Genomic DNA, 23027 nt, shown 5'->3' on the forward strand with positions numbered 1-23027 from the left:
TTGAAACCCGCAGTGTCTAACTCTGTAGTGTAGACCAAGCCAGAGGGTGAGATTCTGACAATTTTACTCAGTATGAGAAATCCTTTAATTTGCAGCTGGTCCCCTTCAAATGAGTGAGGCTGCTTGTGGAGGACGGTATAACCCAGTGTGGATTAGCAGGGCAGAACCCAGCCCTACTGCATCGGGAGGTTTTTCTAAGATAGCTTCCATCCTCAGCCAACGTGAGAAATATTTTCAGAGGAGGAAAGGGGGGGTTCCTGTTAAAACCAAGTTCCGCCCCAGCCTAGTGTTAACATCAAGATAACATGCATTCGGGATCTCTTTGTACTCTGTGTGGCAGGAGATTTTGTCATTTGGGTTTAACCAAAAGATTCTAATATTAACTGAAAGTCTTTCTCGCCATGCTAAGCAGTCCCCTGCAGCGCTCCTGAGCTCTGGATGGTCTCGTCTGGATGGGAAGAAAGGTTTGCCCTTAACTCAAGCTAAAACCTCATGGAGACAAGGTAGGTCATATTTGTCACGTTAGTTATTAGGCACCTCCACAGGCTTTAACTTGACCTGCTAACAACTCATATGAAAACTACACACTGCCTTGTCTTCACTAGGATTTTACCTGAAGTTTGTTAACTCAAGTTCTAGATCCAGTGTTGTTTAACATCTTCAGTAATGACCTGGTGTTACCCGGGGTTCTTTCAACTGAAAGCTCTTGGTAACGTTTACTCTGTGGGAGGTGGTGTCAGTAAATAAATCAGGGGAGACGTGACTGTCCGACTGCTAGATGGCTGGCACAACAGGACATCACAAAGAGTCCCGCTACCTCAAACATTTTACCCTTATTTATAATAAAATGACACGTCCCTTAAAGAAAACTTGTTCAGCAAGCAATTTCAATGGTCCAGCAAGAGGTTTCCTTCTAATTATGGATTAACCAGGTGTGGCTTTTTCCCAGAGTTTGCACCCTTGAGACCCTGAAAGACACATTCCTGAGGGCACATCCTGCTCCTCTAAAACGCCTGCATCAGCAACTTCAACACAATTCTTCTCAGGAAGGACATGGGGTCAAACTGCCCTTTCTGTGGCACCCAAAACCCCCTCCCCTCCTGCCTTGGTCAAACTAAGTCTGCTGCATGGCCACTTTACGGCCTGCTGCCTTGGCTGCTTTTAGCAATAAGCCATAGTGGTTTCAGGCACTTTACTTGTTTGCCAAAATCCCCCCGTACAGTTCCCCTCTTTAAAGGTCACCTTTCACCCAAGGGGGCCTTTACATGGTTGTCGCCACACCTTTTCTGGATGCACCTGCCTTGAGATCCAACGAAAGCTCAAGGCTCTCCACCGAGACCAAGAAAATTGTCTTCTTGTTGGCATCCCATACTTAGCACACCAGCATAGAAACTGACAAGTGATCGTTTTAACCTCCTTTCCCGGGACTACGAGTGCCGGTGACAGTAACCACTGACTCATCTGTCAGGGGACTTGCAACTGCTGGATTTTGCGCCAGGTCCAGCATGTCATTTGGCTGGTAACAAAAACTACGACTGACTGGGACCCCAAGATTACTATGATGGGGTGTAGGGCCAAATTCAGGGTGTGCCATTGGGGGCCCATCCCAATAACACTTCCCACCAGTGGTGTGACAGGTCTTGGCCAATTCTGGCAAATACCAGTTTAATTTCATCCGCATTCTGATGAATGGTGACCATGACTCTGCGCCCTTCCTGTTTTGCAGTTTCTAGCTGGTTCTGTAAATCAGGGTGTACAAGCAATGTTTGTAGGCAGTTAAATCCATGCCAAGAGGTACAGGTGTTACAACAGACACGTTTAACTGACTATATTGAAATTTGGGTACATGAAAGTCAAAATCACATCCCCTGAGTGCTACAATATGACAGAAACATTTATTCTCATACAGATTATGATTTACTTTATGAACATAACTTGGTTTGTTTGCCAATACCTCTATGCCAGTAGCATCTAGCACTCCAGCTTCTAATCCAGTTCCACCCAAAGCAGTTCAGTGCATTTCTTGGGAGCCTTTTCTGTAGGCTGCCCAACCCCCACCCCTCCCACCCCCACCCCGGCTGCCAGGGAACTCCAAAAACCTTCAGTAGTTCACATTGAGATAGTATTAGGGCAGCTCTGCCTTCACTGGGCCTTTACTGTACTGCCCCTTATAGTAATCAGGGAAGGTGTGGCAATGGCTTTTCTTTCCTTACATCCAGTGTCATACAACACCCAGGCGCATTCAGCTGGGCTTGCATGCTGGAAGTTGACTAAGAAGTAACAATTGGCACGTCTTAGTCATTGAGTAACCAATGTTTTTACATACCCTTTTTCCCTTGGTAATTTCACTTTGTGCCTTAAAAAAAAAATTTATGTCCATCCTTTTATTCCCCCCAATAGATAAACCCTGTATCTCATGCATATTTTGCCTTTAAATGTGCCTTTACCACCCCTCAGGATGTTTCCCTGTTAACAGGCTGGCGTTTCTTGACCTCTGCCCTTCTGCAACATTGGTTTCTGGAAATACAGATAAAATGGTTGTTAAGCCTTTTCTGCCTAATGCAGTATTTACTTTTCATTGTGACACAGTACACAACAATGGTAGCAACAAGACAAACAACACAAGACAAAACATAAAACACAAAACACAATCTTTGTCGCAACAATAGATCCATGGGATTCTGGGTTGCTCCTCAGCTGGTACCAGCTTTTCCTGATTTTCTGAAAGACAAACAGAACGTATTTCTACCCCTTTTGAGGTGGCAGATTATTGCTTAAAATATCCCTTCCTTTTACAAACATCCTTGCTGATTGCTGGCAACAAAGAGGAATTACCCCCATACGTTCCTGTGGTTTTGTTCTATAGGCAGGCCAGGTTTCAATGGCTCCTACCTTTTAAGGGTTTAGGGGGAATTATTATCCCACCGGTATCAGAGTGGCAGCCGTGTTAGTCTGTATCAGCATAAACAACGAGGAGTCCTTGTGGCACCTTAGAGACTAATACATTTATTTGGGCATAAGCTTTTGTGGGCTAGAGCCCACTCCTCAGATGCATGAAGTGAAAAATAGAGGAGCAGGTGTAAACACATGACAGGATGGGGGTTGCTTTACCAAGGGTGAGGTCAGTCTAAGGAGATAAGAGTTCATTCTGGATCCTCTCTGGTTTGCTCTTTAGGATGTTGATCAGGTGGTTCCGCAGTTTCTTTGAGAGTGTGGCACAATCTCTCACCATAGTCTGTGTGGTGTGTTGATTGTAATGGATTCTTTACCTTCAGTCCTTTGGTATTATGTCCATTTCTTTGCGTTTGGAAAGGAAGATGATGTGTGTCTGTATCTGCACGAGTTTTTTCATGAAGTTGATGGATTTCCACTTCATACGGCTGAATTCAGTGCCTTGCATGGTGACAGGTTCCAGAGTGGTAGCCGTGTTAGTCTGTATCAGCAAAAACAACGAGGAGTCTTTGTTCAGTCATTACATTCATGAGGTGGTGAACCTCGGTTTGCCTTCTTATACAGCAGACCAAGTTTGCAATATTTCTCTGCTGTGCTAAGCTTTAAGTGTATTCACAGGTAATAGCTGAGAAGCATCATTACCATATGACCTTAAAGGTTCTCCCAAAAATCATACACATTGTTACAGGGGTACTTATTAACATTAAATGTATCCCAATGTTTAATATTAAGATCAAGGGCTATAGACAACAACATGAAATTCAACAAAGACAAACGTAAGGTGCTGCACATAGGGAAGAACAACCAAATGCAAAAATACAGAATGGGGGGAAGCTGGTTTGGCAGCAGCACTGCTGAGAAGGATCGGGGAGTTGTGGTGGATCCCAACCTCAACATGAGTCAGCAATGCGATGCTGTTGCAGAAAAAGCAAATGCAGTTTTAGGTTGCAGTAACAGAGGCCTCGCATGCAAGTCACAGGAGGGGACAGTACCGCTCTAGCCAGTGCTGGGTAGGCCTCAGCTGGAGAGTATCCAGAAGTGGACACAGATGGTCAGAGGGATGGAATGCAATGCAAGTCATCTGAGCAAAGACTGAAGGAACTAGGTATTTTGGTTTGGAAAAGAGGAGACTAAGGGGGGATATGACAGCAGGCTTCAAACACTTGAAAGATTGACATAAGAAAGATGGAGAAAAGTTGTTCTCTTTGCCACAGATGGCAGGACGATGAGCGATGGGTTCAAACTACAGCACAGCAGATCGAGATTAAATCTCAGGACAAACTTCCTCACTGTAAGAACAGTAGGACAATGGAACAGATGCCTAGAGAGGTTATGGAAGCTCCATCACTGGAGGGTTTCAAAGGCTCGCTGACTATCTGGGATGGTTTAGACACAGCAAACCTGGCAGCCTGACAGGGGTTAGACTAGACGACCCTTGCGGCCTTTTCTAACTTGATGGTTTTATGATTCTCTAAGTTAATGTCCCTCTTCTGCAGTGACGACCAGGCCTTAAGGGTTGGCTCCTGGCCCTCAGTCAGGTAGCTCCAGCCAGGCCTTTCCCTCTGGCTAGTGTGGGGGAAGGTGCTCCCAGGATCCCCTCTGGATCCTCCACAGGTCTCTTTCTGCCCTTTCCCCGTCTATCAGGGCACCAGGCACCAGCTCTCCTGAGTGAGGGAGCTCTATGAGCCCCTTGCAAGGTTCTGGGCCTCTCCCACCAGCCCCCTATATCTTTCCGAGCCCCTTGTCTCCCCTCTGTGAGACAGCAGGCTCCATTTTACAAGCAGCCCTGACCCTACCCCAGGCTACCATCACATGATGTCTGATCCAGCCAGCATCCCAAACCACCACTGGGGTGGGGGATAACTGCACACTGATGGGGCTGAGCCCAAATCCCCTAAAAGGGCCAGCCCGCCCCTGACACCACTCACCTGGTAGGTGAGGGGGAAGCCGCTGCCAGGAGTCAGGCCGTGCTGGACCAGTGGTGATGCTGCAGCAGGGAACAGATGCCATGGGCTGGGGGATGCGGAGGCCGAATTATGTGTAACTGTGACACCCCCCATCCCTGCCCCTCAGCACAATTCCCTGCTGAAGCGCAGGCCTGAGATCTGTCTTTTCAGGGCTTAAAAAAAAAAAAAAAAAAAGAAACGTATTGCACAGAATTGAAGCTCAGAGCTACGGTACCAGCCCCTGCCTGTAGGGGTTAAAAACAGCTGCCAGTCAGCTCAGAGAGTCCCAGACAATTTCTTAGTGAGCGACGTTTAACACACACGCAGCCCCCTTATCAGTAATTATATGAAACAGGAGACAAACATACCATAACAGGGTAAAACACTGCTAATACCCGTGACTTTCCCCAGTCACGGGACCTGATGTATGAAATGTAAGATCAGTGGCCCGTCGGTACCGTACTTTGTTGGGGCCTTTGATGACCTATGACCACAAGATCGTCTCTGCAGTGGTTTGGCCGTGTGGCTGGCTGGGATCAGTACAACCCAAAGGACTCACAAGTGGGAGGAGGTGGTAAATCCTTCCACAGGTTTAATAAGCAGCAGGTTATAAGATCCCCAAACCGTCACTCCCTGGCTTGAGGACACAGTTCAGGGAGTAGGGGGTCCCCAAAACAAATTCCCTGGTGCCCTCACAAACTCCATGAATGATCCTCAGGGTCAGAGCTGACTCTGGACCCCTCGGTCACTGCAGAGGGGCTGGTCTCTGCTGGCCGGGATCCTCCTCAGGCAGGAGTCAGGCTGCGTCGGTCCCAGGATTTCCTCCCACAAAGGGGTGCAGGGCTCAAGGTGCAGGTTACACAACTACACTAAGCTCCAAACTGTCGTCTCCTAGCCCAGCGCCCAGACACCCCCCAGCAGGCAGCAGCCCTGGACTAACAGCCGGAGCAGAGCTGAGCATGTGGGGACTGGTCTTACCTAGGGAGCTGGAGGGCGAACTCAGCCTGGCTGGGGAAGTTTCCCAGCAAAACTCGACAAACTGGGAGTGATCAGTGGAGAGGAAAAAGCCAGCAAGGCTGCTTGTCCTTCCTGGAAACCTCCTGTACAGCCCCAGAGATGGCGACCGAGGCCGTGTCTACGCTACAAAGTCATGTTGGCGCTCAGCCACCAGCGCTTGTGTATCGCTGGGCATGTGCCCACTTGGCTGCTTGTACCAGTGCTGCTCATACTCACCAGGAGTGCTTGTGTAACACGCTAACCTTTGATTCCACAGGTGCCCCCTCTCATCCCATGTTACCGCCGGAGCAGTGAGCAGGGTCTGTCTCTTTGGACAGCAGAACTCCCACCCGTGGATGGTCACATTAGGAACCAGATGCAGATTTGGACAGTTGTGGATGCCCATAGGATAGGGCCGGCCTTCGGGGCGGGTGATGTGGGTGACTGCCCAGGGTGCCATAGTGGGGGGAAGGGGTGTGGTCCGGAGGCAAGCAGCAGGATGCAGGCCTGGCCCACACTGCCCCCAGCCTGTCCTCACCGTGCTTCAGCAGGATGATGCTGGAGGCCCCACAACACAAGTGGGCCCAGGACACAGAGCAGGACTGCCATGGCTGGGGCGGAGCTGGGGTATCCCAGGAGGAGAGGGCCCAGGCTTCCCAGGCCCGGCCCCTCCGCTGTGTCGGGACTCTAACCCCAACAGCGTAGTTCGTTGTCTGACCGCAGAGAGACAGGCAACACCAGCAAGGTCCGATCAAAAGTTCTTTATTGACAAGTGCACGTATCAGTAAAGAACAGCTCGTATCCGAAAAGAACCAGCCCCCCCTTTACAGCTTAGTATAGCTTATATAGACAGTTTTATTACGTCATAAATTATTTACTTAAGCAATCCACCCCCTTTGTCTAACAACTAGAAATTAGACACCTTTTAATATATACGCATGCCTAGTCTCTACAGCATTATATTGTTAATATCTCAACAAGCGCCAAAGGTTAGGAATGTGAGGGAGTTAAAAACACACCGAACACTAAACCAGGGAGTTAGTCAGAACTGTGAGATGCTTGTGTTTCTTATCGGTCCTTCAAACACTGTGTCTTAACACAACACAGCTGGCACCAGCCCCCTCACTTATCTTACTCTTTCCCAGGGCTTTGTAAGACGATGCTGCTTTTCAGTATTTCACTCTGAGTTTACCCAGAGACCTCTGCTAGCCTGATTTTTAGTCAGGTTGGCACAACTGGTTTTGTGCTACATCTTTATTCAGGCCTAACAGCTGCACGACCTCCAACAGCCAACCGCACGCGCCGTGCACGGGGATGATGCCTTTACGCTCCCACCAGAGCCCCACCCGCAAGAGGGGGCCATGAAAGGCTGGGCCCAGGGGGCTGGAACAATGTGAATAGTGGGGTGCTGAGAGCCACTGAACCGAACTGTAACCCTGCATGTGATGGAAACCGCCTCCAGCCAGGGGGTGCGGCAGCCCCCTTAGATCCAGCACCTATGGCCAGCTGCTGCCAACAGAGCGCTGTCATCCTCTTCCCTCACGCCTCCTTCCCTCATCCACCCGTCTCTCCTCCATGCCCTCCTCCACCTCCCTCCCCCGTGCAGCCATAACCTATCTCCACACCTCCCACTACCCCTCCTTCCCTCATCCAACCACCAGGCATCACTTCCCATTTCTATTTCTGGGCCAGGGCTGCTGTCAGAGGGAGGCTCTAACCCAGCAGGCTGCAGAAAGGACCCACAGGCCAGTGATCCGGGGCTCGGATCAGCGCGAAGGCAGGAAAATGGCGGATGAGGATATCTATGAGAACATGCTGATGACGGAAGCTGCTCCCCAGCCCAAAGGTAAGCACAAGAGGCTAAACAAGACCCTGGACTCCCGCTGGCCTCTCCTTAGCTTTGTGGTCTCTGCATGAGCGTCCTGGGCAGCGATCGCTTGCTCCACTGACAACGTCCCCAGAGCTCAGCCTTGTGCTGGCCAGACAGCACCATGGGCAGTGGGCGAGGGTGCTCGGTCAGTGCTTCCCAGTGCGTTCTCTCCCCTGCCAGTCCCCAACGGGAGAAGGGCACAGGGGGAGAGATGGGAGTCCCTGCATAAGAACATAAGAACATAAGAAAGGCCGTACAGGGTCAGACCAAAGGTCCATCTAGCCCAGTATCTGTCTACCGACAGTGGCCAATGCCAGGTGCCCCTGAGGGAGTGAACCTAACAGGCAATGATCAAGTGATCTCTCTCCTGCCATCCATCTCCATCCTCTGACGAACAGAGGCTAGGGACACCATACTTACCCATCCTGGCTAATAGCCATTTATGGACTTAGCCACCATGAATTTATCCAGTCCCCTTTTAAACATTGTTATAGTCCTAGCCTTCACAACCTCCTCAGGTAAGGAGTTCCACAAGTTGACTGTGCGCTGCGTGAAGAAGAACTTCCTTTTATTTGTTTTAAACCTGCTGCCTATTAATTTCATTTGGTGACCCCTAGTTCTTGTATTATGGGAATAAGTAAATAACTTTTCCTTATCCACTTTCTCAACATCACTCATGATTTTATATACCTCTATCATGTCCCCCCTTAGTCTCCTCTTTTCCAAACTGAAGAGTCCTAGCCTCTTTAATCTTTCCTCATATGGGACCCTCTCTAAACCCCTAATCATTTTAGTTGCTCTTTTCTGAACCTTTTCTAGTGCTATAATATCTTTTTCGAGGTGAGGAGACCACATCTGTACACAGTATTCGAGATGTGGGCGTACCATGGATTTATATAAGGGCAATAATATATTCTCAGTCTTATTCTCTATCCCCTTTTTAATGATTCCTAACATCCTGTTTGCTTTTTTGACCGCCTCTGCACACTGCGTGGACATCTTCAGAGAACTATCCACGATAACTCCAAGATCTTTTTCCTGACTCGTTGTAGCTAAATTAGCCCCCATCATGTTGTATGTATAGTTGGGGTTATTTTTTCCAATGTGCATTACTTTACATTTATCCACATGAAATTTCATTTGCCATTTTGTTGCCCAATCACTTAGTTTTGTGAGATCTTTTTGAAGTTCTTCACAATCTGCTTTGGTCTTAACTATCTTGAGTAGTTTAGTGTCATCTGCAAACTTTGCCACCTCACTGTTTACCCCTTTCTCCAGATCATTTATGAATAAATTGAATAGGATTGGTCCTAGGACGGACCCTTGGGGAACACCACTAGTTACCCCTCTCCATTCTGAGAATTTACCATTAATTCCTACCCTTTGTTCCCTGTCCTTTAACCAGTTCCCAATCCATGAAAGGACCTTTCCTTTTATCCCATGACAGCTTAATTTACGTAAGAGCCTTTGGTGAGGGACCTTGTCAAAGGCTTTCTGGAAATCTAAGTACACTATGTCCACCGGATCCCCCTTGTCCACATGTTTGTTGACCCCTTCAAAGAACTCTAATAGATTAGTAAGACACGATTTCCCTTTACAGAAACCATGTTGACTATTGCTCAAGAGTTTATGTTTTTCTATGTGTCTGACAATTTTATTCTTTACTATTGTTTCAACTAATTTGCCCGGTACCGACGTTAGACTTACCGGTCTGTAATTGCCAGGATCACCCCTAGAGCCCATTTTAAATATTGGCGTTACATTAGCTAACTTCCAGTCATTGGGTACCGAAGCCGATTTAAAGGACAGGTTACAAACCTTGGTTAATAGTTCCGCAACTTCACATTTGAGTTCTTTCAGAACTCTTGGGTGAATGCCATCTGGTCCCGGTGACTTGTTAATGTTGAGTTTATCAATTAATTCCAGAACCTCCTCTAGTGACACTTCAATCTGTGACAGTTCCTCAGATTTGTCACCTACAAAAGCCAGCTCAGGTCTGGGAATCTCCCTAACATCCTCAGCCGTGAAGACTGAAGCAAAGAATCCATTTAGTTTCTCCGCAATGACTTTATCATCTTTAAGCGCTCCTTTTGTATTTTGATCGTCAAGTGGCCCCACTGGTTGTTTAGCTGGCTTCCTGCTTCTGATGTACTTAAAAAACATTTTGTTATTACCTTTGGAGTTTATGGCTAGCCGTTCTTCAAACTCCTCTTTGGCTTTTCTTATTACACTCTTGCACTTAAGTTGGCAGTGTTTGTGCTCCTTTCTATTTGCCTCACTGGGATTTGACTTCCACTTTTTAAAGGAAGTCTTTATCTCTCACTGCTTCTTTTACATGGTTGTTAAGCCACGGTGGCTCTTTTTTAGTTCTTTTACTGTTTTTCTTAATTTGGGGTATACATTGAAGTTGGGCCTCTATTATGGTGTCTTTAAAAAGGGCCCACGCAACTTGCAGGGATTTCACTTTAGTCACTGTACCTTTTAACTTTTGTCTAACTAACCCCCTCATTTTTGTATAGTTCCCCCTTTTGAAATTAAAGGCCACAGTGTTGGGCAGTTGAGATGTTCTTCCCACCACAGGGATGTTGAATGCTATTGTATTATGGTCACTATTTCCAAGCGGTCCTGCTATAGTTACCTCTTGGACCAGCTCCTGCGCTCCACTCAGGATTAAATCTAGAGTCGTCTCTCCCCTTGTGGGTTCCCGGACCAGCTGCTCCATGAAGCAGTCATTTAAAGTATCGAGAAATTTTATCTCCGCATTTCGTCCTGAAGTGAAATGTTCCCAGTCAATATGGGGATAATTGAAATCCCCCACTATTATTGGGTTCTTAATTTTGATAGCCTCTCTAATTTCCCTTAGCATTTCATCATCACTATTACTGTCCTGGTCAGGTGGTCGATAATAGATCCCTACTGTTATATTTTTACTAGAGCATGATTTTTACTTCATTTGAATCTACACTTTCTTTAACATATAGTGCCACTCCTCCCCCTGCATGGCCTGTTCTGTCCTTCCGATATATTTTGTACCCCGGAATGATTGTGTCCCATTGATTGGTCTCAGTCCACCAGGTTTCTGTGATGCCTATTATATCTATATCCTCCTTTATCACAAGGCACTCTAGTTCACCCATCTTATTATTTAGACTTCTGGCATTTGTGTACAAGCACTTTAAAAACTTGTCCCTGTTTATTAGCCTGCCTTTTTCTGATGTGCCAGATTCTTTTTTATGTGACTGTTTATCATCTGATCCGGCCCTTACATTATACTTCTCATTCCTCTGCTCCTGACTATAACCTGGAGATTCTCTATCATCAGACTCTCCCCTAAGAGAAGTCTGTGTCCGATCCACACGCTCCTCTGCAGCAGTCGGCTTTCCCCCATCTCCTAGTTTAAAAACTGCTCGACAACCTTTTTAATGTTTAGTGCCAGCAGTCTGGTTCCACTTTGGTTTAGGTGGAGCCCATCTCTCCTGTATAGGCTCCTCCCATCCCAGAAGTTTCCCCAGTTCCTAATGAACGTGAACCCCTCCTCTCTACACCATCGTCTCATCCACGCATTGAGACTCTGAAGCTCTGCCTGCCTACCTGGCCCTGCGCGTGGAACTGGGAGCATTTCTGAAAATGCCACCATAGAGGTCCTGGATTTCAGTCTCTTCCCTAGCAGCCTAAATTTGGCTTCCAGGACATCTCTCCTTCCCTTCCCTATGTCATTGGTACCTACATGTACCACGACCACCGGCTCCTCCCCAGCACTACACATAAGTCTATCTAGATGCCTCGAGAGATCCGCAACCTTCGCACCAGGCAGGCAAGTCACCATACGATTCTCCCGGTCATCACAGACCCAGCTATCTACATTTCTAATAATCGAATCTCCCATTACTAACACCTGCCTTTTCCTAGAAACTGGAGTTCCCTCCCCCGAAGAGGTAACCTCAGTGCGAGAGGCAACCCCAGCACCATCTGGAAGGAGGGTCCCAACTACGGGAAGGTTTCCCTCTGCTCCCATTGACTGCTCTACTTCCCTGGGCCCTTCTTCCTCCTCAACAGCACAGGAGCTGTCTAAGCGGAGGTGGGACAATTCTACAGTGTCCCGGAAAGCCTCATCAACATACCTCTCTGCCTCTCTCAGCTCCTCCAGTTCCGCCACCCTGGCCTCCAAAGTCCGTACATGGTCTCTGAGGGTCAGGAGCTCCTTGCACCGACTGCACACATACGCCACCCGCCCACAGGGCAGGTAATCATACATGCGACAGTCAGTGCAATAAACTGGATAGCCCCCACCCTGCTGCTGGGCTTCTGCCTGCATTGTCACCTAGTTAGTGAAAGGGTGGTTTACGGAAAGTAGTTTTGGAATGTGGTTCGGTTTATAGGTTTTAGGGGGGAGCCACGGGGAAGGGGTTAGGGCTGGCGAGCGGCTCCCACTCCCTTCCCACTCCCCTGCCAAACTCCCTTGCGAAACTCCCTGTTAGCAGCCCCTGTTCGCAAAGCTCCCCACTCCCCATAAAACCTTCCCACTCCCCATAAAAGCCAGCCAGGCTCCCCCTCCCCAGCTCACTGCCACCATCAGCCTCTCCCAGGAGGAGATCACCAGAGTCGAATCCTCACAGCCCCCATCTCTGGGGACCAGCTCCCTCTCATCCCCCCATTTCACAGTGACACCTCCTTTCCTTACCCTCTGCCCCTTCCCTGCCCGAGCACACGCGTCTAACCGTGAGCAGGGGCAGGGAGATGTAGCTGTGTTAGCAGAGAAGGGTTTTCCCCAGGGCTCGGGGATGGGGAGGGAAGGGAGCCTGTTCCTCCAAGGACAAGGAGCAAATGGAGCTGGAAGTGCTGAGATAAGGACCAGGCTGTTTTCCTAAAGCTCCCAGCACAAGGGGCCCCTCTCAGGGTTTTGGCTGGGTGACTGGGCAACAAAATGGCAAATGAAATTCAATGTTGATTAATGCAAAGTAACGCACACTGGAAAACATAATCCCAACTGTACTTATAACATGATGGGGTCTGAATTAGCTGTTTCCACTCAAGAGAGGGATCTTGGAGTCATTGTGGACAGTTCTCTGAAAACAACCACTCAATGTGCAGCGGCTTCAAAAAAGCGAACAGAATGTTTGGGATCATTAAGAAAGGGACAGAAAATATCCTATTGCCTCTATATAAATCCATGGTACGCCCACGTCTTGAATACTGCGTGCAGATGTGGTTGCCCCATCTCAAAACAGATATATTGGAATTGGAAAAGGTTCAGAAAAGGGATTAGGGGTATGGAACACCTGCCATATGAGAAGAGATTAATAAAACTGGGACTTTTCAGCTTGGAAAAGAGACGACTAAGGGGAGATATGACTGAGATCTATAAAATCATGACTGGGGTGGAGAAAGTAAATAAGGAAGTGTTATTTACTCCTTCTCATAACACAAGAACTAGGGGTCACCAAGTGAAGGTTTAAGACAAACAAACAAAACAAACAAAAGGAAGTATTTCTTCACAAAATGCACAGTTAACCTGTGGAACTCCTTGTCAGGGGATATTGTGAAGGCCAGGACCATAACAGAGTTCATAGATAAGTTCATGGAGGATAGGCCCATCATTGGCTATTAGCCAGGATGGGCAGGGATGGTGTCCCTAGTCTCTTTGCCTGAAGCTGGGAATGGGCAACTGGGGATGGATTCCCTGTTCTGTTCATTCCCTCTGGGGCACCTGGCACTGGTCACTGTCTGCAGACAGGATGCTGGGGTAGATGGACCTTTGGTCTGACCCAGTCTGGCCGTTCTCACATTCTTATGTTTGGTTGTGCAGGTGTCAGCTGGACAAGGGCCTGTTCCGGGGGTTGTTTATCCCTTTGGTTTCAGTGCAATCCAGATGCCGTGTGGCAGCTGTTCTGGATTTGAACACATGAAAGACGCCCAGGAAGGGTCAGGAGACAGGCAGGGAGACGGGGCTGACGGAAGTGGAGGGTGCGGGTGAGGATGTGAGGTTCAGTGGGCAGCTGCAGCTCCGCACCGAGCTCAGCTAGGCTCTCTGCTGCGACAAAGGAAAAGCTGGATATGAGTCAGCAAAGTGCCCTTGTTGCCAAGAAGGCTAACGGCATTTTGGGCTGTATAAGTAGGAGCATTGCCAGCAGATCGAGGGACATGGTCATTCCCTCTATTCGGCATTGGTGAGGCCTCATCTGGAGTACTGTGTCCAGTTTTGGGCCCCACACTACAAGAAGGATGTGGAAAAATTGGAAAGAGTCTCGTGGAGGGCAACAATAATGACTAGGGGGCTAGAGCACATGACTTATGAGGAGAGGCTGAGGGAACTGGGATTGTTTAGTCTGCAGAAGAGAAGAGTGAGGGGGGATTTGATAGCTGCTTTCAACTACCTGAAGGGGGGTTCCAAAGACGACGGTGTTACGGAGTCCCCGGGCGATGCTCTGGAACTGCTCCCCACAAAGCCAGTCAGGACTTTGGGGAGCCTCCTCTCCCATGGAGCAGACTGTCTGCAGGGCAAGAAGCTCACACGGCTTCACCTCCTGGGTCTCTTCTGGGAGCATGTAGCATATGCCCCTTTGTGCGCTTCCCAGGCGAGTCTGCCCAGGCAGGTGTGAGGAAGTGGGAATGTTCTTGCTGGGTTCTGTGAATGCTGAGAGGGGAGTATTGACCTGGGAAGTTTGCAGGGGAGTTGTGCTGGGACAGCTGCACTGGGGAAGGGAGATACCTGAGCATGTAACCTGAGACCCCAGGAGGGGGGTTGGAGGCCAGGTGACACCTCTGCCCGGGACACTGGAAAAAGGACAGAGGCTGGGGGAGGAGCCGGGGGGAAGCTGAGTGAGATGCAGGGGGGAGTTTCAGTTTGGGAGCTGGCTGGGAAATGGAGAGGGGCGCCCGACGGGGCTTGGGATTCCCAACGGGGCTGTGGCCTACCTGGGGCCCACGGATGGACCTAACTACAGGGGGTCCTGTTGTCTGTATCGGCAAGACCTGTTTTGGACTCTGTTCCTGTCATCCAAATAAACCTTCTGCTTTACTGGCTGGCTGAGAGTCATGGTGAATTGCAGGAAGCCGGGGGTGCCGGGCCCGGACTCCCCCACACTCGGTGACAGCAGGGTTCTGGGGAAGCCAGAGGGTCCTGCACATACCCCCACTTTTCAGTTAGACGTGACTCTGAGCCAGCCAGTAAAACAGAGGTTTAGTTGCTAGGTGACAGAGTGTCCGGTTAGAAACTGAGGCACCCACACAGTATTCAGAGGAAACATTAAGAACAGCCCCATTTTGTCACATCTCTCCCCTTCGAGACCGAAATGAGTGAGGTCACTTTAGCCGGTGACCTGGGGAAGTTTGAACCCAGCAACGTTTCCATGGGTGCCCCAGCATCTCTCCCATTCCTTGGGGTGAGTTACATCAGGACAGTCCAGTTTCATCCACTCCTGTGGGTCTGTTGTGCTTGATGGCGCTTGCAGGCTGTGTGTGGGAAGGTTCATGCAGCCGGGGCCCTTTTGCCACCCAGTAACAGGCGGGTCCGGGGCTCAACCCTCTGAGGGGAGGAGGGGAGCCACACCGGCCCGCTGGTCTCACGGGGGTTCGGTCCTGTCCCTTTAAGGCTAGGTGACAAAGACAGAGTCAGTTGGGGCTGAGGCCTTTTCTGCAAGGCTGAGCTGCAAACAGTACCAATAGTCTAGGAAAGGCCCAGGCCCTCTGGTGCAGGGGCTGAGCAGGGAACAGTACAGGGGCTCAGGCCTCTTGTGGCAGGCTGAGCAATAGGGTGAGGGGGATAACTGCCACCCGTGAGTGGGGGGGGCAGGGGGGACACAGGCCCACCCACTCCACTGTGCCCCGGCCCGGGGCCCTAGACAGCGGTCGTCACCGCTGACGGTCAGTGGGGATCCTGACCGCAACACACTGACATGGGCTCGGTCTGGTCAGCAGCCTGACTGAGGTCAGCTGCCCCCGGGCCACTTCCAATGTCCCCCTCTGGTCCTACCTGGTCCACGGCGTCTGGTCCCGGGAAGTCCCACTGCATGGGTTCCTCACAACCCGGCTGGGGGGTAGATCGGGTAGTTCCCCGGGGAAGTCCGGCCAATCGTGCTCCGGGGGTTCCTCGGGGTAACAGCACGGTAGCGGGGAAGCTCCTATGGGCTCCTCGTCGTAGGTGGCGCGGGGAAGCTCCGGCAGGTCTTCCCAGTAGCGGGGTAGGGTGCTCTCTGGCCAGTCCAGGCAGCTGCCCAGGGCTCCAGCAGTTCCTCCATCAGGAACTCCCTCAGGCAGGTCTGCTCTCCCCAGTGGCTGGGCACTGACTGGGCTGGAAGGCCCGGCTTTTATCCTTCCGGGTCGCCGCCTGACCCTCTGAGGGGCGGGCTCACCACGCTGTAGCCTCGCCCCTTCCTGTGTCCGGGGCTCAACCCTCTCCGGGGAGGAGGGGAGCCACACCGGCCCGCTACACACCCTGATACCCCTGGGGTTTAAACTGGGATTGGGTCTTTTCCCAGCGCTCCAGTTTGGAGGGCTGCAATTTGGGCTCTCTTGGTTAAGAGCCCCCAGCTTGACCTTGGCCACCCTCTGAACAGGTGTGTCTGTTCCCAGCAGCTTGGCCTCAGCCCCTTACATTTGATGTGACCACGTCGGAGGAGAGAGGTCAGTATACACAGTAAAGCGCTGCCCCAAATGATACAGCTGCAGCTTTCCAAGGGCCTGCACCATGGCTGGGCATTTTTTTTTTTGAGGTCGCGTAGTACTGCTTTTGGGGCAGCCGTTTTTTGCAGTTCCCCTTCATCACAGGTGGACCTAGACTGTTCTCAGTGGTGGCAGATGACAGAACAAGGAGCAATGGTCTCAAGTTGCAGTGGGGGAGGTTTAGGTTGGATATTAGGAAACCCTATTTCACTAGGAGGGTGGTGAAGCACTGGAATGGGTTACCTAGGGTGGTGGTGGAATCTCCTTCCTTAGAGGTTTTTAAGGCCCGGCTTGACAAAGCCCTGGCTGGGATGATTTAGTTGGGGATTGGCCCTGCTTTGAGCAGGGCATTGGACTAGATACCTCCTGAGGTCCCTTCCAACCCTGATATTCTGTGATTCTATGAAAACATAAGGAAAAATGTAGTGTGCGCTCAGTGACAGAGAAGCTCCTCCCAGAATCTGTTTCAGGAAAGGCTGAGAACTGTAAACTCAGTACATTAGTGAGAGGCAACGTCACCCTTTGGTTAGCGTGAGAGAAGCCACTTCTGCAATGTAAGGGGATTATCTGGGCATCTGAGTGTTGTCTGCTGGTTCCAGGAACCACACCCCATGGGGGAGCAGCCTGAGCTAATGGCTGAGGCCCAGATCAGACAGGGAGGGGGTGCGGCAGGCTGAGACTTTCAGGGAGAGGAGAATCTGACAGTCTTGCATCTCCAAGCAGCTGCCGTTCACCTTGAGGAGACCAAATCCAGAGCACACCGAGCACACTTACTTCTGTCCACACATAGATCCTGGCTCGAATGCAGCTCTCGTCTTCTCCCTTTAATGTGCAGGGGAGACACAGTCTTCGCCCCTTGGCTGCCTCGCAGGGAGGAGCCCAGCATCCTGGGGATGGGTTATCAGACAGGGATGCTGTAGAAAGGCCCTTCTGAGCACACTGCTGCTGTCAGCCCCACTTTTCTCCTGCACAGAATCATTTCCCCCTCATTTCACTGCCTCGTTGAGTTCATATTTCATAAGTTGTTTCAGGTTCCTTTTCTCACTCCTTTGGGCCTGGACTTCACAAGCCCTAAACGTCCCTCTCAAGAAATGCTTAGGCAGGGGGGAAATCCTGCTCCCAGATCTCTCACAGGACACCTGCCTGGCACTACAGTCACTCCTGACTTAGGAGGGTCGCTTTTCACATTCGAGTTCAGGTCGGTTCTGACCTTATTTGGCCTCATTCCGCTGTTGCTGTTAACCACAGTCAGGGACTAGGAGGCTGAGCAGGTATTGGATTTGATGGGTGGTTTCCTTGTCAGTGGCAGTTGAGCTGTAACTTTCCATGGATACGTTTCTTCTTCTCCTTCAAGGAAACCCTCCCCAGACATTGGTCCCTTGGCGTCACAGGGCGCAGGGCATCGTCACTGCTGTCTTTCTCCTCCTGAGTCTGGCCCTGGCCACGTCCCTCCTTGCTGTGACGCTTCTATGTAAGTTCAACTGCAGCTCCAAGCCCAACGTTTGCCAACTTCCATACAGGCCAGCTGGCTCGACTGGGGGAGGGGAACATATTTCAGCAGAATATCGACCACGTTTTCACCCAAATAAATCTCCTGCTCCAGGTAGTTCGAATGGAGCTGTAAGATCTTGCCCTGCTGCTTTGATACTGGCACAAACTTTCTAAGTCTAACGATGGTCCAGCACTGACACAGGTCACCTGGGGAGGCTGTGGAACCCCCATCACGGGAGGTTTTTAAGGACAGGCTAGACAACCACCTGTCAGGGATGGGCTGGTTGACCTTCATCCTGCTTGAGCATCACCTCAGGACTTCAGATCACATGTGGCAGCCCCACATGCTCAACCTGCACCCTGAGGGTCACGCTGGGTCCGTTCCTGACCACACATCACCAGCACGAGCCTCAGCCCCAGGCGTCCTCATGGCACCATTGAAATGCCCTACGGAGAGACTGGACGGCCCAGTGGTTTGGGCGCTTGTCTGGGGGCTCACACTGCTGGGTTTAATTCCCTGCTCTGCCAAAGAGTCCCTGCCCTGGAGCCAGCGAACAGCTGAAAACAGGGAGCTGGAGTGGAGAGCTCTTGGAGGAGAGGGGAGACAAGCCCCTGTCCCTTAGGGGCAGTGAGTGGCAAAGATGACTGGTGCCTCCCCATGCTGGGGGGCCACAATCTAAAGGGGAGGACACGTGACCGCCCCACGTGTCTCCTCTGCCCAGCGACCCCCGTGCCCAGCCCAGGGCCACCATGCACTCCCCGCCCTGCCAGAGTTACCTGCGGGGGGCTCTGTCCTTCTCCCGCCGCGCCTCCCCCCAGCACATTCGGCCGCTCTCCCTGGCAGCCGGGCCCAGGCGAGGAGCAGGAGGGAGCCGCCTCTCATACGGCTGAAGCCGGCCGCTCCAGGTCACTGCTTTGTGACATACACAAGGAGAGAGCCCTGAACGGGGCCTTGGCTGTGCCGGTGTCCCTCCTCGGGAGGGAAGCTGTCCAAGATTAAAATAAAAGACGTCATAGAGAACAGCCTCACGCTCGGGGCATGTTCCTTCTCTGGGCGCGGCTGGTCTCCAGCTGCAGTTCGGTTCAGTCGCTGACCTGCAGACGTGTGATTTCTAGATCTCCGGGCACAGAGCAAGCTGCAAGCGGTTGAAGAAGCGGTGCAGAAGCTCCAAGTCTCTCTGCAGCCTGACAACGCCTCGGACGCGTCAGCAAAGGGATCAGACAGTAAGTCGCAGGACGAGGGTCTTAGGCATCAGGGTGGGGTCAGCTCCCCTCCCTTGGCCTGGAAGCTGAGCACTCTCCTGCCTACAGGGATGGTGGGTGCCTGGCATCCTCCTGCTCCCCTCCATAGACTTCCCTGCCAGGTGGTCCCGTCCCCTGTCTAACAAGCTATATTCCCAGGGACGGGTGGCTGCTCCAGGCTCCCTCCTAGCTCCCTTCCTGGCAGTGGCAGGCTGGCTGCATCCGCTCCATGCTCCTACGCAGGATGTCTAGTGGTCACCATCTTCCGTCCTTTCACTGTTGCTCCCTTCGCTCCATAGTTTTCGCCTTGGCCCCTGTATTGTCAGGGTTGCATTGGCGGGAAAGACGGATGCAGCTCATGAGACACACAGGGCCGAATTCAGACCCTGGTGTAAGCAGGACGTCAGTGGAGCTGCACTCGTGGGTCTCCATTTGCCCCCCAGTCCCTGAGCCCTCCCTGTGCAGCTCCAATAATTTGGGTACCTGCCACAGTCCCATTGCTGGAGGCAGAGCGCCCCCTTGTGGCCACGTCTCACAACTGTCTGTCTGTCTGGCACAGGGCTGCACATACAAACCCGTCCATGGATCAGGTTATTCAGCGTCCAGTCAGAAAATGGGCCTGAACTAAACCCCGGCACAGAACTCGCCTGAACACTGGGCTGTTCAAAATCCCGGCCTGGAGCCTGGGGCCAGGGCTCGGGGCCATGGATGTTCTTGCAGCCCCAGCTCTGCCCCATGCTGCAGGGGACCCGCTCACAGCTCACAAGGGGGGAGCGATTGGGAAGAGGTGGCTGGGGAGACTGGGGGGACAGGGCTAGAATTCAGGAGAGCTGGGGTCAATTCCCAGCTCTGCTGCAAACTTCCTGTGTGATCTTGGGCACCTCTCCCTGCACCTCAGTTCCCCTGCAGGAAAATCATCCTTTATTTCTCCCACCTCGCGTCTATTTTGACTGTGAGCTGTTGAGAGCAGGGACTGTCCCTTCCTGTCCGTACAGCGCCTGGCACACAGGGGCCTGCAGGTGCTGCTCTACCACACGTGCTGATAATCAAGTGTTCTGCATCTCCACTGACGTCGCTGTGACTTTCTTCTAGGTCTGCAGCTATTGGATGAAGCGCAGGCAGGAGTCCGGCTGCTGAAAGCCCAGCTGGGTAACGTCAGTGCAGCGTATGGAGAAATCCAGATCCGGCTGGACATCAGTGCAGCGCAAGCAGCAGTGCAAGGTCGTTGTAGTAAGTACTAGCCGCAGTGCTGGCTGGTGCCGTTTCTGCTGGTGCTCAGGATGAACATAGGATTTCAGGCTCCCAGGCTGACAACACAGCGACTTTCACCAGCCCTGAGTTCTCTTCCATTAAAAATCACCGGTGGCTGCACCTGTGCCCACACTGTGGTGATCGGTGTGGAGTTAAATTACACCCTAGGCCTCCTTAGCCTAATGGGAGCACCCAGCTGTCAGCTCTTCTTAGACGCTCCAAACCCATCAGCTCACAGGCAAAAAGTGACCCTGGCATTTCAGCGTATGGGGCGTTACTTTCAGAACCATCCCTGAGCCAGAGCCCCCTGCAGGGTGTTGGGGGAGGTGCCAAAGTGCAAAAGATCCAAGACCTTCACCACTTATGATAAATGAAAATTGTTGATACAGAACCAGGAGATCTTCCACCTTGGGCACCTACATTCTCCCTCCTGAATTCCCCCTTCCAGCTCAGCTGAACAGTGAGTCTCCCCTTTCCCGTTACAGCCGTGCTGCTCTGCACTGGGACCAGCGCCCATGCTCCAGCCCAGATGCAGCTGCGTTTCAGTGCTGGGGGAATGACCCCGTGGTGTCTGCTTTCTGCAGTGCTCTTTGGGATCCATCATGTGGCCACAAAAGCTACTTATTGTGATGCTGGAGAATCAGGATTCAGAAGCTTGCTGGGTTTGGGGCAGCTCAAGGGCAGGGGAAATGCAGCACTAGAAACCCTGAGCTCCCTGCGTGTGTCCCTGTGACTTTACCCCGCGCTTCTCACCTCAGTCTCTGCTCCTAGGTGACATGCTGAAAAAGCTCCCCAGGGGCTGGAGGTTTTACGGTGGGAACCTCTATTACTTTTCAAAAGGAAAAAAGTCGTGGGACGAGGCCGAGCAATTCTGTGTGTCTTGGAACTCACACCTGACCTCTGTCTCCTCCCAGGCAGAACAGGTGAGCACAGGAAGCTCCAAGGGGCTTGGATAATGTGTCAGTGCCTTGTTTCACACCAGAAGGAGGTGGGAGCTGAGGTTCCAATTCTGCGATGTGCCTTTTGGCAAACTATCGGAGAGGATGCGAAGTCTTAGTACCTGAGTCAGGGAATTCACCCATCAGTTTAAAAGCAGAGATGGGCAGAGGAACAGAGCCAGGATCTCGGGTGCCAGGGGAGGAGGATTTCGGGTCAGGCTCATTTCTGATTTTTCCTACTTCCAGTGTAGCATTTCCTGCAACCCCTGACCTTTCCCAGTGACGACCAGCTTTGATCCCTCTCCCCAGGCCTGAGCTCCTGCTGGACAATCTAGAAGTTTGTAACTGGAAGGCTTGTGTGCAAGGGGCCATGCACCTCTCAGAGAATCCTCTCTCCCCACGTGCCCACTGCACCCCTCACCCCAGGCCTCTGCGGCACTTTCGGAGGAGGAGAATCCCACCCTCCGGCAGGGCCAGACTTTGCACCCAGTTCTCTGCTCCGAGCTTTGCCTCCTGCAAGGGCAGGGGGCTGGTGTGAACTCTGAGGTGCCCGTCAGTACCTGCCGCAGCCCAGCTCTGAGGGGCCGTGTGGGGAGTGTTCTGAGACAGGTCGCTGCTGTTAGCCCCAGGCAGATACAGATGCAGACACAGACACAGAGCTGCTCCAGGGCTCCCTCAGGGCCTCCCAGCTAGTCACTGTCAGCGTTGGAGGCAGGACACCGCGTCTCCCGCTGCCCAGTGCCCTGCTCACACCACCAGACGCCCTTTCCTCTCCCCCAAAATCTGTTCAGCCCAGGCAGCTGCGGCTGCATCCTGCAGCCTCTCTTGGGTGACCTGCACGTGCTGCAAACTGTGTTGTGCAGGAGTTTCTCTCCAGCGAGACCCAGGGACAAGATCACTGGATTGGACTCAACGACCGGGAGACCGAAGGCAGCTGGCGCTGGGCGGATGGCACAGAATACAGAGCAGACGCAAGCAGGGGGTGAGTAAAGCTTGAGAGACGTGATTATTTCTTACACGTTGGGTCACAAGCTCTTTCGGGCAGCATCTGTACGGCCCCTGGTGTCTATGCAGCACCCGGCACAGTGGGCCCGATCCTGAGAGAGGCCCCCGGGTGCTGCCACGACAGCAGTGAATCCCCTCAGGAATTTCTGCTAATGCCCCTTTGCTTAGAGCAGGAGCCTAAACACGGAGTGTGTGTTCAGTGCCCACTGAGACCCAGGGCCAGAGCCTCCCCTGAGTAACTCGGCATTGACTTGAATGAACCACAGGGATTTACACCAGCTGAGGGTCTGGCCCCAAGTCGACTCAGTGCAGCCAGGGGAGTCTGGAGTGAGCGGCAGGTTCCCGCTCTCCTTGGGATTGCGCTGCGCTCTCCCCTCGGTCAGGCTGGGCACGGGGAGGCTGTGGGGCCGGGGGCATGGCCGGAGCCAGCTGCAGTCGGTGGAGTGACCTCAGGGGGCTGTGGTCGAGGCCCATAAGCAGGGCCAGGGAGCAGTTAATGACTGACCCCCGCTGCCCTCTCTTGCCGTTCCTGCGTTCCCATCTCGGGGGTGCCTGGGACGTGCTGTGCCACCTGCTCTGGTTCTGGGCACTGAGATCCGAGTTGCTGCTGCTCAGCATTTGGAGCCACACACTGACTTTGGCTCTTTGCTGGCCTGTCAGGCGCAGGGCAGGTGC

General features: G+C 51.9%; 1 protein-coding gene across 1 annotated transcript; it reads left to right on the plus strand.

Annotated features, from left to right (window-relative positions):
- The first annotated feature begins 345 nt into the window (after window positions 1-345).
- LOC120393928 lies at window positions 346-22344 on the plus strand. Its single transcript, XM_039518386.1, has 8 exons — window positions 346-503; window positions 7587-7740; window positions 17780-17896; window positions 19033-19140; window positions 20251-20388; window positions 21181-21222; window positions 21324-21332; window positions 22211-22344. The coding sequence occupies exons 2-8, from the start codon at window positions 7680-7682 to the stop codon at window positions 22342-22344; spliced, it is 609 nt and encodes a 202-aa protein (XP_039374320.1). The 5' UTR covers window positions 346-503; window positions 7587-7679.
- Window positions 22345-23027: the final 683 nt, after the last annotated feature.

The sequence above is a fragment of the Mauremys reevesii genome, unplaced genomic scaffold, assembly GCF_016161935.1.
Source record: "Mauremys reevesii isolate NIE-2019 unplaced genomic scaffold, ASM1616193v1 Contig38, whole genome shotgun sequence".
NCBI lineage: Eukaryota > Metazoa > Chordata > Testudines > Geoemydidae > Mauremys > Mauremys reevesii.